At 51.1% G+C, this 18,435-nt stretch overlaps 1 protein-coding gene across 7 annotated transcripts in view; it reads right to left on the bottom strand.

Annotated features, from left to right (window-relative positions):
- Positions 1-18,435, bottom strand: part of XPNPEP1 (X-prolyl aminopeptidase 1) — a 53,750-nt gene that overhangs the window by 14,177 nt on the left and 21,138 nt on the right. For 6 of the 7 annotated variants that reach the window (XM_040992138.1, XM_040992139.1, XM_040992142.1 and 3 more), the window contains 9 exons: positions 14,167-14,230; positions 12,984-13,088; positions 9,356-9,448; positions 8,967-9,110; positions 7,285-7,380; positions 5,024-5,105; positions 3,446-3,656; positions 2,058-2,147; positions 1,447-1,497 (listed from right to left, as the gene is read on the bottom strand). In XM_040992138.1, coding sequence (XP_040848072.1) covers positions 1,447-1,497; positions 2,058-2,147; positions 3,446-3,656; positions 5,024-5,105; positions 7,285-7,380; positions 8,967-9,110; positions 9,356-9,448; positions 12,984-13,088; positions 14,167-14,230 — 936 coding nt within the window. The remainder of the gene's footprint in view (positions 1-1,446; positions 1,498-2,057; positions 2,148-3,445; positions 3,657-5,023; positions 5,106-7,284; positions 7,381-8,966; positions 9,111-9,355; positions 9,449-12,983; positions 13,089-14,166; positions 14,231-18,435) is intronic. The other variant, XM_040992141.1, reaches the window with a different exon arrangement.

Genomic DNA, 18,435 nt, shown 5'->3' with positions numbered 1-18,435 from the left:
AAGTCCCAACAGCTCCACTGCTGATCCAGGCCCCTGCTACTGTGCCTGGGAAAGCAACAGAACACCAACTAAGTGCTTGGGCCTCTGCACCATGTGGGAGACTCAGGTGACACTCCTGGCACCTGGCTGCGGCCTGGCCCAACCGTGGCTAGTACAGTCATTCAGGGAGTGAAGTGGCAGATGAAAGATCTCCCTGTCTCTCTCTCTCTCAAATTTTGACTTCCAAATAAATAATGAATACTAAAAAAAGAAAAATTGCCGAGCTTCCCTCCAGGCAAATCATCCTAAGAAAATTATTCCTGAAGAAATAAAATAGGAAAGCCAGTTAAAGCCAGTTATGATTGCAGGGCTATTGACGATACAAATAATAATGATAATAAAATAGATTAAAAGCAAAATAAACACTCTTAAATATTCAAAAACAGAAGGATGGATAAATCCGGCAGTCCAGCTCTCGCAATCTCTATCGGAAACACTCCCCCTGTGATTCTCAATGAATAAAATAAACAAAACACAAAACTGTGTCTATACCCTGGGAGACGCACAGAAATTATTTACCTTTTAAAAGTGATTTATATAGATAAACAATAGCCAGAGGAAATACGAGGGAGAAAAGAAATTACACTGGTAGAAATAAGGGCACTTCAAATTAAAGACTTGTTTATATAATATTTAAAGGAAACATGATATTGTTTAACAACAGAACAAAAACGATTTCCCTCTTTGTCAAGCACAGGGAGTGGAAGAGCAAGAAAACAGGCCTGGCATGGTGGTTCAGTGGGTTAAATTCTTGCCTTGTAACAGCCAGGATCCCATATGAACACTGGTTCATGTCCCGGATGTTCCACTTCCCATCCACCTCCCTTCCTGTGGCCTGGGAAAGCATTAGAAGACAGCCCAAAGCCCTGGGACGCTGCACCCACCCAGGGGAAGAAGCTCCTGGCTCCTGACTTCAGATCGGCTCAGCTCTAGCCGTTGCGGCCACTCAGGGAGTGAACCAACAGACAATAAATCTGAGTTTACAATAAAAATAAATAAAGAACTCTTAAGAAAGAAAGAGAGAGGGGGAAGGAGAGAGGGAGGGAAGGAAGGAAGAGAAGAAAGAAAGGAAGAAAGAAAAAACTAAGAGCCAAGAGTCAATTCAATGCAAATAGCTTTCTGGTTTAGAGTTTAAAATGCACAAAGCTCTCCTGCCAAGTCAGCTTGCCTATCCTAACATTCTAAGAGCCATGTTTCCTTACAATAAAATTCTAGTGAGCTACAAAAACAGATTCACTCTAATTTCTTCATCCTTATCACTACTTTCCACAATTTAAGCAATTTTTCCTAAATACATGCACCAAATTCCGAGAAAGAACCACTGAGAGAGAAGCATGGAAACTGGATAAAGATGACAGACAGATCCACCCGGGGGCCAGCGTGGAGTCCCGACCACCAAGCACCCACCTCCTTCTCCAGCCAGTTGAAGAGTTCACAGAGGGCAACGGCGTCTTTAATCTGCGCAAACAATAAAGATGGGAGTGGACGTTATCACTGCAGACGGAGCAGCCAGTTTCAGAGCCCGGTGCTCACAGGATGGCACAGGGCGGCAGCTGCGGGGGCCCTCACTGTCACCAGGGCTTTACACCCGGGCGTCCCCCAGACGCCAGTCAGTGACAGCTCCCACGGTCGAGAGGGCACCCATCTGCTCAGCAGCTCGGGCACAGTGCTGGAGGGCCCCAGCTCAGAGCACAGGGAGCTCCCGCGCGGCCCGGTGGACACATCGACATGTCTAGGACCCTCTACCTTGAAACACACCGGGGACTTTTGCAGAGACTCCTCTGGCATCACATCCTCCCCAGCAGCTACAGGCTCATCAGCAGCAGCTCCCCTTAGGCTGCGTGTCATACTCGCTGAAGATCTAATCTGCTGAGCGATCTCACTGTCGCTAACTCAGAAAAACCAGGAAGGTTTTCTTCCAGCGCTTCCAACCTTGTGCAGGCCCAGGCCACCCAGGGGAGGCAGCCGGGGTTTGGACTCCCGCACGGCCCCTGCCCCGCGCAGGCTGCTCCACTCACGTGCGCCCGCCGCATGCCTTCAGACTCAGCTGAATTCTTCACAGCTTTGGCGATGCAGATGGGGGTATAAGGCATACAACAGCGGTGACCCTGGAAGACAAGGGGCAGAGGGTGGGATGGGAAGTGGAGCCAGGGACTAAGGCGGAATGCACCTGCCACAGATTCTAAGGACTCCCACTCTGGACCCTCGCGGCTGCCCGCTGTGACCTGAGAAACCTGCCCTTTCGAAGGATGACCTGAGCGGGACAAAAGGGGCATGGGGAAGGGCCCAGCACATCACAAGGCTCTCTCCTCCACTCCCATCCCCCGCACTCTGTGACCACTGGCTGCCAGCCAGCAACAACATTTGCTCTCTCCAAGCCCCTGCGGTTGTGGTCAGGGTTCACTAACTGCTCAGCATTTGACCGAAATAACCCCACTCCTGCTGCACAAAGAGGGCTTTTACCCCCGTGTGGGGCACACAGGACTGGTGAGAGGGTGCTCCCTGCCCCTGGGGCCACGGTGCAGTACTGTAAAGGGTCCTCCCAGCTGGAGAACGAAGCTTAGCCCAGTGCGGGAGAGGGACCCTCAGCACACGTGCACCCGCCCAGCTCTTCAACAACTGCTTTCACTTTCTTCACCCTCCTTAGGCGGTTCCCTTTTCTCTCTCACACACACACACCCCTCCTGAAACAGCGAAAACATGCATATTCCTCAATCAGGTCAAGAACGCAAAACACCGAGTGGCTTGCTAGAAGCCACTCGCCATGTGCCAGTGGAAGGGGAGCCAAGGGGAAGCCGGGTCTACAGAGACAGGTCCTGGGCTCTTCCCAGAATGTCCAGCTGGGGCAGGCCAGCAAAACAGCTTCCATCGAAAGAGCTGCCCAGATGCTAAAGGCAATGGGTGGCAGTTGCTCAGCATCACCCAGCAAGGAGCTCAGTAACATTATGCTATCACTGCAGGGGGGTCCCCAACTTTCAAGCATTCTCCTCTCATCCTGTTCAGCACGTAGTCTAACTGCTTAGCCCCTGCACCCATATTTACTGCGCGCTTTTCTTCAGATCAGCTTCATAGCCATTTAGTTTATTCAACTCAATTTTATCAAATAATTTTTATAAATTCATGATTTCATATGCTTGGGGTTTTTTTCCTACCACGCACTAAATGTTATTCAACATATTTACATCAACCTAAGTATTAATGGGTGCCGCCTGAACTCTTGCCTCGCTGCACACTCAGAAAAACACAAAACTCCTAACATGGCTGCAGTTCTTAGGGCCCATCCAGGGATGAGAACACTCAGACCTCAGAGCCCACGCCAACCCCACAGCCAGCACCCGAGACGTGGCGGCATGACTCTGTGGGGCTGCCAAGGAGCTCTCAAGAGACCAGAGTGAGGTTCACCAACCTTGGGGATGGCCTCGCTCACGGCGTAGCTGGCCTTGTCGCTGACCCACACCTTCTCCCTCGGAGAGAGGCCAGCACACAGGGTCTTGAGCTCGCTGAGCACGGCCTTGTAGGGAAGCACCTGGATTCTGTATTCGGCTTCCAGGCCCAAGTCGAGCAGCAGGTGTTGCTTCACACTGGGCTCGTCTATGCGGTCCCCGTCGATGAAGAGCCTGCAGAGGGGCCGCAGGGAGGTGGTGACAGAGACAAGAGGGCACCTGAGTGACACATCAGACTCCGTCTCCTGCCTACCCAAGCCATGTAGCTTTTCCTTCCTCCCACCCATTTCCCGAATCCCGCCCTCCAACGTGGGTTTCCTGTCCTGGTTCTACTGTTGTCGCCCACCCTGTTCTCCAAGCCGCAAGCCTGGGCATCACCCTCCTCTCCACACCCCTCCTCTTCCCTGGGAACTGGCAGCTGACACCCCACATCTCTGCCACATCTGTCCAGCCACATGTGTCTCAGCCTCACCCAGTCTCCACCGCCCCTCATCTGGATCAGTGCCACAACCTCCGGGACTGGCCTCAGGCAGGCCAGTTTCCACAACCAGAACATTCTTTATCATTTACAAGCCTCAGTGTGAGGTTCTCTCTGGAACATTCACTCCGTGCTCCCTGTCAACCTCAGGACAAGCAGCCAAGCCTGGGGCCTAGGGCTTTCCTTCGCCGTGACCCCTGCTTGCCGTCTGGCCTCCCACTTCATGCTCCAACTATAATGAGCCACTCTGGCCCCTGCTCACACAGCCATTCCTCCCCTCAGAGCCCTGGAAATGCTGCTCAGACCACACTCCCCCCTCGCCTCAGCCCACCCATTATTCAGCTAAGGCATACCTACTCTGAGTTTTTGTTTCAGTATTACTTTCTTCAAGAACCTCTTCTGAAGCCCCGGTCCAGTTTAGCCCCACCTTATGGTGCCTACACCCAGTCGGCTAACAAGTTGGAATCCACCTCTGTGCCTTGGGGAAGGGACACTCAGCCCCCCGGCTCTAACCTAGGATTCTCTGTGTCTTCACCCCCCAGCACCTAACGAAGGGCCCTGGCACACAGCAAACACTTGAAGATACCCTGAACAAACAGAGCCACCCAAATCAAAGAGCAGTGGCAGCAAGGTCACAGGCCTTGGAAAGAGAAACCAGCAGTCTACAAAAGCACCTTTCAGGGGGATTTTCCACATAACTTCTCACCTTCAAAACGACGAGCCTTCCGTCATGCATTGTGGACCCAGATCTAGTTCCCTGAACCCATCCAGCCATGACATATTGGCCAGCCCGGGGTCAAACGTGAGGCCTGAACTAGGGGACTCCAAGAACGAATCTCATTCTAGCGGCAAATCTCATAGAGTTACAGATACACTCACAGGTTTCCAATTGTTTGGGGAGTTAAAAGAGAGATAGGATATAAACAAATACGATGAGAGAGGACAAGAAGGGAAAGGAGAAAAGGCAGGAGAAATGAAGCATGTTAACGAGGCGTCAGGCAGTGGCTGGTATGCAGGGGCCAGGCGGGGGAAGGAAGTTGCAGGTGGCAGGGCGAACACTCACATGATCGTGTCTAGTCCTATGATTGCATAAGAGAAAAACACTGGATTGTGCTCCACGTCTGATCCTCGGAGATTGAACAGCCCTAAAAAAAAAAAGAAAGAAAGAAACCAAAGGCTCTGTCACCTGCCAGCCTTGGGGTTTTTTTGAAGCTGAAGGAAAGGGCTTTTGGCACCAGCTGCTATGGCCTGACCCCGCGGTTCCACCTCTGAGTTGCTGTTGTTCATGTCTGCCACCAGATGGCACCAGAACTGCTCCTTAGGCCGCCACATGGCCGCCGTCTCCAAAGGGAACAGAAGAATCAGCAGAGGGAAAAACAGGATAACCTCCCCTGCCGCAAGGGGCTGAGGAGTCCACCTGGGAGCGTCCCTGCCAGGCCAGCCTTGCTGCAGACTAGCCACAGGCGCTCCCAAAGGAGGTGGAAGGAGCCATGCACTCTCCCTTCACAGGCAAAATGACCTAGGGGAGGAACACTGGGACCCAGCCACAAGAAGGCCCCTTGGGTGAGAGCCCCACGGGCAGCTTCCCTCTGAGGCAGAGCAAAAGCAGCAAGTCATGGCCGGAGTAGTCCCAGGCCAACTGAGGCCCATGAATGAAACCAGCACCTGGGGTCCGCCCTGGATGTGCCATGGGACCAGAGATGACTGGTCTAGGGCAAGATGGAGGGTCCAAACAGGCCCCCTACAGATTGTCCCTGTCCCCAGGCAGGAGGGTCTGGGTTATTCAAAGCACCGAGCCTTCTTAAAAACAGTGGTTTTCCCAAAGAAACAGGAGGCACCATTTAAAAAAAACATCAGAGGCTGGGGCTAGTGAGATGTGGCCAGATGTGGCCAGATGTGGTTTTCTAGAGGTAAGCAGCCGCACACTATCCCTGAATCCACAACACTACCCCACAAAGCAGCCACACCAGGGAAACCAAAAGTTATCAGAAACCAAGAGACTTATGATCCAAGTTTTTCACGGTTGCATCATTCTGATAGTGTATTTCATACGCACTTAACATTCTGCTTATAGTCTGTAGATACACTGAAAAAAAATCCCGCTATAAAACCCAATCCGTGCAAAGCACAGTAACACAAATTATGAGTGGGCGGGAGAATTTTGGGTAACTGGTTTTTCTTTCTTGATATTTTCCATAATGGAAATATGCTTTTTTGAAACTACCTTTATGTGTCTTTTTCTCTGCTGGTGAAGTTACTACATTAATGAAAGGTTTAAATCACTGGTACACCTGACAGAGTTTTGGGGGAAAAGGGGTGAGGCAGGGTCAGTGTTGTAGCATAGCCACTCTGGCATCCCCTACTGAATTGCTGGTTTGCTTTCTGCCTGTTCCACTTCCAATCCAGCTGCCTGATAATGTACCTGGGGAGGTAGCAGATGTTGGTCCAAGTGTTTGGGTTCCTGTCACCCATGTGAGAGACCCAATGGAAGTCCAGCCCAGCCCGGCCTCAGCCATTCCAGCCTCTTGGAGGAGTAAACCAGCAAATGGAAGACCTCTTTCTATCTCTCCCCACCTCTCTGTTTTATCCACCTTTCAAATAAATAAATCTTTAAGGAAAAAAAGAGAAGGGAGGAGAGGTAAGAACTGAAGAGACAAGATACTGTGTGGTGGGGCGCCTCCTTCCCTGAGCGAGAAAGTAGAAAGATAAAGCTGGGCCTCTTCTCGGCTGCCCTGGGTCAGATCCAGTCAGAATCTCCTAGGAGACGGAACAAGAAGTCTCAACCAGACTCCTTCAGGTTCTAGAAGACAACAAAGAGTCCTATACAATTACAAGAGGGTGGTTTGGGGACTAAAGATTGAGAAAACACTTCTGTATCAAAAGGGCAGGGCTTGGTACAGAATGGCCAGTTCTGGAGTTTTCTGAAGTAAAATGTTTCTAGAACATTCTCACTGTGAAAATCTTGGGGAAAATGCAGGAAAGCTACAATGAAAAGAAGGATCTACAATCTCACTTGTCTTACCTGCAGCAGCTGACACACAGCAGATGTGCGTAGGAAATACCCTTCGGGAGTAGCCAGTCCTTAGAATGGCCCACGGTGGACACGTCTCTGGCTGTGGCACCACACAAGGCCATACCCCTCACCCCCAGACCCTGTACTCTGTTCTTTATCCTCACTGGCATCTGTGCCCATCTGGTAACAGCCCCTTGCGTAGCCCCCGCCACCCAACCCCCGGCCACTCAGAAAGCTCAGTGGCATAGATGCACAGAGACCCAAGGGCAAGATCAGGCAACGGGCCCTAACAGGGAAAGCAGAGCACTCACATGCAACCTCATCCAGGGCAGTGACCACAAACCACACGATGTTCCTCTCAGCCATTTTCAACCGAAGGTCTGCAACCTTCTCCTTCCAGGAGATGCCTGCAAGAAATAAATATGCCTGTGAACCCAACCATGGGCCCAAAACAGCCAGGGGAGTCAAAGGAGAGTCCTCATGGCAAACACCCTCGCCCAGCACCAAATGGCCCGTCCAGGCAGGTTTGCATCCAAGCTCCTTGCAAGAGTTGGGAACCTGCCTCAGCCCTCTAACTTATGGGAACTGACTGCCTCACCAGCAACCTTCATCTATTTGTTCATTCCACAAATGCCCGGCAAGCCTCAGGACTGGATCAGTAATGGCAGACACTATGCAGGTCACCATGGGTATAGCTCAGGGCTAGAAACACTCTAGCAGGAAAGACTAACAATAATGAGCACTAACAGCGGAACTTGAAGCTGGTACAATGGGCGGGCACAGGGAGACAGGTGCACACTCCAGCCGCCAGAGCGACCCGCCCCGTCTCAGGGTTCAAGGAGCATCACCCACCCGATGACACTCCCACTGGGCCCTAGGAGTCCGCCGCGGTCTGACACACAGTGACTGCCACTTCCAAGTCACACGTGTGCTGTCCGCCACAGCCTCCCTGTTGCTCCCCAGGAAGAAACGGTGGCCCACGCCAGAGGAGCTTACCCCATCACCACCACAACCACCCCACCACCGTGCCACTTGTAAGTTCCATCCACCTGTGAATAGGAGGGGCCTCTGACTCATTCACCCAGTACCTAGCAGTGTTCTGCATGCGCCGCGGACACTCAAATGTTTGTGGAACAAGTTTTACCAGCCACGTTTTCTCTTACCTCTCCTACAGCAGCAGGTTGGAGCCTGTTTCAGTGAGGGGAGGAGAAAAATTCAAACCCTGCTGCTGGAAAATGTTGAGCAGACCCTGGGTCACTCGTGGGACCCATGGGACCCGTTCTCCCCAACCTGCAAGGCCCCACAGTGAGGGTGGTGCCTAGGAAGGCAGGCTGGGACTGCCTCCACAAAGACCAGCTCAGGTCGCTGTCTGCAACTTGGTTCGCGGTCCAGACTGCAACGCTTTCTTCCCGGACCCCTCTGGGCAATCTGCCTACATTCCACAGATAGCCCGCCTCCACCTCTGTTTCTATAGCAAGACCTCCTCCCCTGAAACTCCATCTCCTCGGCCTCTCCTTCTCTCCTTCCCTGTTCCATAAATCCACATTCATCTCTCATAAACGGTTTGCAGAACAGACTCCTCCTCCACCATGATCACAGAGGCTAAAGAAATTCCCCCACATTCAACGACTCCAGAGCAGAAGGCGCAAGCTAAGAAAAGTGGGGGGCCTGGCAGGCACACCCCCCAGTGTGGGAAGCAGAAAGGAAGTGGAGCCTAGCAAGCCCCAGGCTCCATTTCCAGTTAGGCTGCACTTCCAGTCAGTGGCAGGCAGCGGCAGCTCAGCCCTCTCAGAAGCACTCAAAATTCCACCCAAGGGAGATGTGCAAAAACAAACTCACTTGGCAAGCAAGTGGCAGCCGTGACAACAAAACCAACCCTACTTGGTTCCACTGAGCCAAGCAGGACAAAGCCCTCGCAGCAGTTCAGCCTCCACAAGGACTCACGGGCCTGGCTGGAGACAAGGCGAGAGGTGGGCCCAGCCACGGCTCTCACCTGTGTAATCCAGGCCCAGCGTGAGGAGCGGCTTGCAGGGCCGCTCGGGACGGTCAGTCCAGATCTTGTCGACAAGGTTCTCCTTGACCGGAACGAGGTGGTGGCCAGCACTCCTTAGGACCTTGGCCATCTTCTTCCAGTAATCTGAGGAGACATACGGTACATGGCTGCCCATCTCAGCTAGGGCAAGCAGCTGGGCTTCCGGGATCCACACTGGGGGTGCAGGACAGAGCTAGGAAAGGACACCTCCAGCAGCAACAGCCATCCCAGAAATCTCCTCATTCCGACCTGCACGGTGACACTGAGTCACCCTGATTTGCCAAATGCCACCAACACAGAGCACAGAAAGGTGTCTAGAAGCCAAACTGGCAGGGAACAAACCCACTCACCTGTAGGAATGATCAGGGGGTCCACACCAACCCTGGACCCCTCAGGAAGCACACTCACTAGCCAGTCTTCCTGAGTCGGGGTGTCCTTCAAACCTAGAGAGGGGAGAACCAACGGGCAGCAATTCCCAAGCGAGCCCAGGCTCATCACCCCACCCACAGGAAGGCAATTCACCAACATTATGAGAGCAGGGTTTTTTGTTAAGCATCTTCTTCAAGGCAGTTTGATAAGACGTGGAAAATCTGAACCTCCCTTTATCTTGGAAGGCTAACTGAAAGAGAAGGACTGGTGTAAGGAAAAAGTAAGATAAGGATAAGACAGAGGGGAAGGTGTGACTGTCATTCAACCCTGCGGAAAATAGCATCCTGCGGGCTGCTGCCCCACAGGGACATGGTGACATCACAGGGATCGCCTCGTTAGCATGAATCCCTTCTCCCCTACTGCTTACCCAACAAGAACTTGGATGGGAAGCTGGTAAAATCTGGCAGCAGGAAACCACTCTCATGTCACATATCAAGGGAGGGACAACACGCCACCACCAGCGCTCTCTGTCCCTGCACCTGTTGGGCAGGGTCGCAGAGGGAAAGTGCCCTGAGCACAGCTGGCCAGCCAGGGACACAGGGAGCCTGATGTTGGTGCAGCAGAGCCCCTGAGCATCTCCAAACATCAGACAACTCTTTCTTGTTTTTATTTATTTAAGTACTCATTTACAAGACAGAGAAACAGAGAGAGAGGGAGGGAGAGCCATCTGTTAGTTCACTCCCCCAAATGCTACTGGCAAGCTAGATCTGGACCAGACTGAAATCAGGACCAGCCAGGAAACGGAGTCCCTGGGCCTTCACCTGCCTCCCAGGACACACCAGCAGGCACCTGGATCAGAAGCAAAGCAATCAGGGCCCAACGGCTAAACCCTTGCAACCGCCGGGATCCCATATGGATGTTGGTTTGTGTCCCAGTTGCCCCACTTTCCATCCAGCTCCCTTGGGACCCTGCATCCACGTGGAAAACCCAGAGGAAGTTCCTGACTCCTGGCTCGGATTAGATCAGTCCAGACACTGCAGTCACTGTGGATGGAAGATCTTTCTCTCTGCCTTTCCTTCACTTTGTAAATTGACCTTTCCAATTTAAAAAAAAAAAAATGAATCTTTTAAAAAAGAAAAAGAAGAACTCAAACCAGCACTCCTGTATGGGACACCAGCATCGCAAGCAGTGGTTTAAGCCACTGTACCACAATGCCAGCCCCCAGACACTGGTTACAGCACACTAAAAAAACTTCCAGGAAGGAACCAAAGTTGTTTTCATAGCCCGATTTTACTTTAATGCCAGCCAAAATCTTTGGAATGCATGCTTTTTTAAACCAACCAGATTTTTGCTTAAACAATTCACATCTTGGTAAAATGCATGTGTATTTGGAGTGAAAAGTTCACATATTCTAAAACACTACTTATCCTAACTATTTCCCCACGGACTCCTGCTATAGCCACATAACCTCAGAAGGGAAGTTCAAGGGTTATAAGGAAATGAGTTTCTGAAGTCCACTTCTAAAAGTCTGCCCAGAAGTTGGCAATGAGTTTCACTTTTCAATTTGATAATTTCCTATTTTTTTTTTCAATCCTCCAAACAAGTCATTTATTGATACAGTTTTTCTTGGTGGCCGTCTCATAACTTTTGCAGGATAAAGCCATGCCTTTTCCTAGCTAGTAGCTCTTTGGCAAAATCCCAAAGCGGAATCACTCACTGGCCAGCCGACCCCACTAGGCTCTCCCTCCCCAGGAGACACAGCTGAAGGAGGGACGGCAAACCAGAGAGGGCTTTGGGATCAGACGGCTTACCACCACCCTCACCACCAGTGCGGCTGACTCCGAGAACAAATGCCGTTGGTTCCTCTGACACACACATGCCAAAGGGGCTAACCAACCTGACAACTGAGTCTGTGGGTCCCAAAGAGGGAGCCGGCACCCCATGGGTACACTCAACAATCCACCGGATACAAGGATGCAAAGTTTCTGAAATTCTATTTGCATTTATTTTTTCTTGAAAGAGAACCAATACATTAGTATTTGCTAATATTTGGAATACAGATGGACACCCGTACATGAACACAGCATCTAAATAAATAAATATCAGGTTGAGGGTGCCTGACTCCATTAGTGGATGCGTGTAATCCACAAATGTAAAGGTTGGGGCCAGTGTTGTGGCATACAAGGTTAAGCTTCATACCTAACATGCCAGCATCTTATATGGATACCAGTTCATAGCACAGCTGTTCCACTTTTGATCCAGCTCCCTGCTTATGGCCTGGGAAAGCAACGGAGGATGGCCCAAGCATCAGGCCCCTGCACGCATGTAGGAGACCTGGCGGAAGCTCCAGGCTCCTGGCTAGAACCCGGGCCAACCCAGCTGTTATGGCCATTTGGGGAGTGAACCAGTGAATGAAAGACATCTAGCTATCTATCTCTGAGTCTGTCCTCCCCACTCTGGAACTGCACCTATCCTAAAATGGAATTTAAAAAAAAATTATTAACCTGCCCGTTTATAAGCACCTCACCTGCTTAGGTCGGGGTGTGGATGCGATGCGAGAGAAAAAGAGGAAGTAATTGCAGCAATAACCCACCAGGAGTTCTTAACATGTCTAAGATTTCTGAGACACAGAAATGAAAAATAATCTCATTGTCAGAAAGAAAACGGGCTCAGCCTTTCCCTAAGACAGACACCCCGCACCCCTGCACGCAGAGGGTGTGGCACACGCGGCCCTCATCAGCAAAGCTGCCAAACCCGCACCCGCTCCCCGCGGTGAGAGCCGGGAGGCGGGCTTTGCCTCATCTTTGCTTGTTCTCCTGGTCCTTTTGCTCCTTCCTTAGTCTCTGCTCCCCAAGTTCAAAATTCAGGAGGAAAAAGATCTTTACACGAGTATTAAAGCTGTGTTTCCCAAGATTACTAGAATGACAAGGAAAAAACAGACGCGGCACAAAGTTCAGTGAAAAGGCGCATGCGTGCGCACACACACACACACACGCACACACCCCCGAGGCTCTCCGGTGAACTCTGAGCTGGGCACGTTCTGTAAATGATCTCTTTCACCCTTTCCAATTCATGGGACGCTCACTAGGGACTGTCTCATTTGCAGATGAACAAACCGAGACTCTGAGCGTGAAGGAGCTCGCCCAGAACTTTCAGATCCATGCTCCTGCCTTGTACACTGCCCACCCACATCTGGCAGATGCCAAACGCTTTCCGCATGTTCAGCCCCGGGCAGGGCCCAGTGGAGACTACAAAGGAGAAACAAACCCAGCGTGCTTAGGAACAGCCTTGAGAAGGCTCCCTGGGCTTCTGAAGCCAACAGCCCCTTGCCTTCATGTCACCTTGCATCACAAGGCAGCACACAGCAGCAGGGAGGGTACCAGCGTAAGGTTCAACAGCATGGCGCACTATGCCCTGTGCGGGCCTCAGCTTTCTCTTGAATCAGGACCCTCCAAAACTGAACCCGCACCAGGATGGACAAATGAGCAGGCCCTTTCTTTGGTTTTCCTTCCATTTGCAAAAGGATTAAGGTCCAGGAAGCCTGAGGAACTCCAGGGTCCTGGCCCAGGTCATTCCAGCTAAAGCTACAGGAACCAGGCCTCCACTCACCCATTTTCATGAGCGTCCAGTTGCTGTCCATCTGCTTGGCAGCCTGAAGAAAGTAACGCCCATCAGTCCACATGGCCGCATGCTCTTCTGTGACGATGGCTGTGCCTGGAACAGGGCAGCAGAGCAAAGGAGGTTCCTGACAACTGCCCGGAAGCTGCACAGAGCAGCATGGGCAGGCAAGGCAGCAACAGGCATCATCTCCCCAGCATGGTTGAGGGCTGCCGACTCCAGAGAGACTGCCAGGCAGGAGAAGGCGACACTACTGAGAACCAGCTGGGGTCAGGCTCTGAAGGAGCCAATCCCAAGACTCAGGCTCCCTGCACAGGACGGACCCCACTCACACTGCAGGAGTGCAGGCCAGAACAGCAGTGAACTGCAGGTCTGGGCCAGGGGGATGCATCATCAGTGAGACAGAAGTGGAGGTAGTGCCTGCTTGGGGGTGACAGCTGGTCCCCTGTCCTGTTAGGCTTCCCACTTGCAAAGAGAGGCCAGTAAGAACTGTGCATGTAACTCAATGGTCACCAGCAGGGAGTTGGCGCCTCCCGTCCTCCCTGCCCTCAGTTCCCACAGTCCTGGCAGTACACGACTTTCAGGAGAGGTGTCAGCCAAAATGAGTCTCGATGTGCCAATCAACACATGTACTTCCGCCAAAGGTAGCACTGTGCTAACCACAAGGCTGAGGGGTTCCACCTCACCTAGCTTGCTTTAGGGCTGGAACCTGAACGGGAAAACTCCCCCTAAAACTCAAGGGCATAACAGTGATGGAAAAGACAGGAGAGCAACAGTGTTCCTTTGTTCCCTAAGGCAAAAGCAAACAGAAACTAAAAGCCAAGCACCTGCAGAACCACATGGGACTGATAAGCCAGGCTGCAGGTGCTGGGATGCTAATAAAGTGACTTGGGGTGCTCATTTCAGAGGTATATTCGATTGAATTGATACCATTTCCTAGGACTATGCCATATTAATGAACATTTCAAAAATATTTTTGAAAGCAAAGGCTGAGAGAGAGCAAAGGGGTCACTAACAGGTGACGTTGGAAAGCCACACTTTCCCTGCAGGGGCTCAGCAAGGAACATCTGGTCTGCATTTTCTTCTTGGTGCTGTACCACAGGCTGAAGTATGGTCCAGCTATGTTTGGGAGACAGACCGAAATGCGGCAGGAACTGAGAACTGAGCCACTCACCCGCAGAGCCATCGAATCCAGACACAAAGGCCCGCCGGCAGTCACACGGAGCAATGTACTCGCTCTGAAAAACAAAGATGACAACGAACTGGACCTCCATCTGGCGAGTGCCAAATGCTTTCCGCATGTTCAGCCCTGGGCAGGGCCCAGCGGGGACTACAAAGGTTGGGGAACCCTTGGAACCTGGCCGCCAGAAACCGCCGGTCTAGCTAAAAAGACAAGCTGAATGTGTCAAAATCAATTAGAACACATTGCAGAAGGCTAATTAATTAAAGGCTGAAAGCTGTTCCTTCCCTCATTTAGAGGATAATGTCAAGAAAAACAGATAAAAATTGCTCCTTCCTCATAACAGTCTTTAAAGAAAAAAGAAGAAAGAAGGAAAGAAACGAATTGCCTGTTCTCTCTTTGCCACTGACTTTCAGGCATCTGCTAGTTTTCTGAAAAGTGAGGTTGAATTTCCACGTTGAGCACCAATAATTCTCTGCCTGAAGTCTCCTAAGATGCTACCTTGTTGCCAAACTTCCTGTTTGCATTCCCCTCCAAGGCAGTGTCACTGGTCTCTCCCACACAGGCCGTGTCCCTTCCTGCCAGGGAATCAACAGAAGCACTTCCTCCGAGCCAGGAAACATGATTCCAAACCCCGCTGCTTCCCAGCTGATCCCCCTTCCTCTCTGTAAGGGAGGAGGTGAGTGAGAGGGGCAGGGAAAGGTTCTCCCAGCCAAGCAGAGAGCACAGGCCAGGGTATGCAACAGCACCAAGAGTATAAGTAACTGGCTCCAAGTCACACAGCTAGCTTGAGCAGCAGGACTGACTCCAGGCAGTCAGCACGCAGCCCGAGGCCACCACATGACCCCTCTCCCTCCCCACACTCCAGGATAAAGTCCAGGCCAATGAGAGAGCTGAGGCTCCAAGGGACTCGTGGAGTCACCTGCCCGCTGACAGGTGAACAGCAAGAATCCAGAACCAGCTCAGAGCCCCTTCCGCCCGAGCCTCAGAAGCAGCAGGACTAAGAACGCTTCCGGCAGGGCACGCGACCCCAAGGCATCTTTAAGACAGTCACCAAGTAGGGTAGAAAAGACATCCAGGTTCCACTCCTGCCGCGTGGGCAAGCACTGCTCCCCTTCACCAGAGCTACCACCATCACAGCCTCCAACCAGGCACGGAACCCCAGCCCAGGGAGATGTGACAAGAGCCAGGAGACAGAAGTACCACAGCAAGACCAGGGCACTCTCGGCCACACCTGCCCTGTAATTCAGGCTCAGCTGAGTGGTCTGCAGGAAAACCCAGCGTCTTGCCCGACCTCAGTTCCCCATCTCTAAACAGGCTATGTCAGAGCACTCAATGCAAACAGCACACACATGCTTCATGTGTAAAACACAACATTAAGAAACCTTGCTGTGGAAACGGAAAGAAATAACCACCAGTTTCACTTGCGAACTTCACAGTTCACATGTGTTAACCCAGAAGTCATTGGAGTAACTTTTTTGTTGTTTTTGCTTTTGTTTTTAAAGAAAGAAGAAACAACAACGTGGGGAGGTAAGCTACCCCTCTCCCTGGACTGCAAGGAACAGTAAATTAATGTCCTGAGACCAGAAACCTCAAGGTGCTGCACTCAAACCATGGAGGAGTTACTATTATCTCTTCCTCCAGAACAGTGAGAAAGCCTGCAAGGAGCTGGGAAAGCCAAGTTAACAAAAATAAGTGTGGTGCTAAAAACGGCTGTGCACAACTGCAATATGCAGTATGGGCACTCCTGAGCAACATCACCCTCCGGTGGGCTTGGGGCCCTCCTACCCAGGACACACGGTGGGGGACCCAGTTCTTCAGAGATACATCTGAGCAAGCGTGGAAGGGAGGGGAAAGGACTCCCACAGGGTTCACCTGGTGGCCTCCATCAGCAAGGCAGGGGAAGGGTTTCCACGACAGGCAGCGAAATTAATAGCAGATGGCCATCCAGTTTGGGACTGACACGAGGTCTGGGGCAAGAACCAGACATGATCTAAGTGGTCCACACGCCAGAGAGACGTCACCGAGTGAGGCTGGCTGTAGCCTTCCCTTCTCACCAATAGCCCACACCTTGGCCAGACAAGCACCCTCCTTCCTCACAAAGCCCAGGTACGCTCTCCCCAGAACCCAGACACAGGGCATCCAACAAGTCATGCCTGTAGCATGCAAGCAAAAAGACATCAAGAAGCACAGTTTTGGCTTTTTGCAGAAAGCACCCACTCACTCCTCCCCAACTCTAGTAACAACATTAGTACGAGCATTCATCATCTCTAACTGGCCACTGTCCTGTAACTCCCTCTGTACAGGCTCTTCAGTGAGCTTTAAAAAAAAAAGTGAATTTTATATTCAGGTAAATAAAACACTTGTGTATGCAGGATCATATTAACATCTTCCTTAAAGCCCTCCAATGGCTTCCCATCATATGGACAATAAAATCCAGCTTCGGGGCATGTCCGTAACGCACCACCTGATCTGACCCTGCCGTTCTCCCCTCCCACGTTCACTCCCACTTAAAATGCTCCATACCCCTTCCTCTGTGGTCCTGCATTCATTCCCACCTCAGGGCTTCTGCACGTGTTATGTTTTTCCTTGGGCGCATAAAGACCTCTCTCTCTCTCACACACACACACACACACACACACACACACACACATACTTTCTTTGGAGTCATAACATGGCTGGCTTTTCTTTCTCATTCTTACAGTTCAGATCAAATGTGAAATGTAACCCTCCCCTAACAGGCCTGACTGAACCACCAGGCACATACAGAGAGCTGGATCAGAAGTGGAGCAATTAGGACTTGAACCTGCACCCACATGGAAAACCAGTGTTATAGGCAGCAGCTTAATCCCTATCCGGCCACTTTTAACACACATCCTTAACTATGGAAACATCACCAAAACTTATAAAAATTGTACATATATTTATTTTCAGGAGAGGCCAAAAATACATGTGCCTCTGAGCAATCACCACTTCTTAGACACTGGCATCTAATTCAAATGGCAAAAATAAAACACAGCTGAATAAAGCACATCTGTAAAAGACCCCCAGAAAAGCCTTAGTCATCTCTCCCCACGCACCCTCCCCGACAGAGCTCTCTGAGCCACTCCAGCCCAGTGCTCGGCGCATCTCTGACTTCTGTGAGACCTTCCATATGGCCTTCACTCAGACCCTACATCGGGTAATGGTAAAAAAGTAATACTGACTATGCTGTTTGGCTCAACCTCTACTAGTTGCCAATAGCAACAGTGAATTCTAATTCTCAGTCCAACAACAAATCTGGAAGACATCATCCTCCCCCACCTATAAAATAAGAGAAAGAAAGAGAGACGGAAAAAGAGAGATAGAAAGAAAGAAAAAAGGAAGGAAGGAAGGAAGGAAGGAAGGAAGGAAGGAAGGAAGGAAGGAAGGAAAGAAAGGAAGGAAGGAAGGAAGGAAGGAAGGAAGGAAGGAAGGAAGGAAGGAAGGAAGAAAGAAAGAGGGCCCGGCACGGTGGCGCAAGTGGTTAAAGGTCCTCGCCTTGCACGCCCGGGATCCCATATGGGCGCTGGTTCTAATCCCGGCAGCCCTGCTTCCCTTCCAGCTCCCTGCTTGTGGCCTGGGAAAGCAGTTGAGGACGGCCCAAAGCTTTGGGACCCTGCACCCGCGTGGGAGACCCGGAAGAGGCTCCTGGCTTTGGATCGGCATAGTATCGGCCCGTTGCGCTCACTTGGGGAGTGAATCATCGGACGGAAGATCTTCCTCTCTGTCTCTCCTCTCTGTATATCCGCCTTCCCAATAAAAAAAAAAAAAAAAAAAAGAAAGAAAGAGAGAGAAGTCCAGAGAAGTAAACTAATGACTCCCAGGCACTGGAATGCAGATAGCACAGAGGACTACCTCCGTGGCAGCTGCCAAACAACCTCTTCGAACTCTGCATGGGATGGCATATGTAGCAGATGTCTCTGCAACATTCAAGCCTAACTCCCTTGTTTATCACCTGGGTACACGGTGGATTCAAACTCCTCATCTACAAATTGGGGATGCTAAGAATGGCCACCTTGGAGGCCTGAGCATACGCTAAGTGCTGACAAACCATACATATCATTGTACATTAGGAAACGGGGTAGACTCTGTGGGAAACAGAAAAAAGCATCCCCTCAGAGTAGGCAATCCGGCTAGCAAAATAAGATATTCTATGAGATACTGGCTCTAAAAACAGTCTTATAAAACCTGTTGTATGCACAATAACACATTTGCTGGAGCTTTCACAATACTCAGACCTGC

The sequence above is a fragment of the Ochotona curzoniae genome, unplaced genomic scaffold (assembly GCF_017591425.1).
Source record: "Ochotona curzoniae isolate NIBS_2020 unplaced genomic scaffold, NIBS_Ocur_1.0 contig_66, whole genome shotgun sequence".
In the NCBI taxonomy this organism is placed as follows: Eukaryota; Metazoa; Chordata; class Mammalia; order Lagomorpha; family Ochotonidae; genus Ochotona; species Ochotona curzoniae.
The sequence above is the reverse complement of the archived record's forward strand: the minus strand, read 5'-3'. Positions and strand labels throughout refer to the sequence as shown.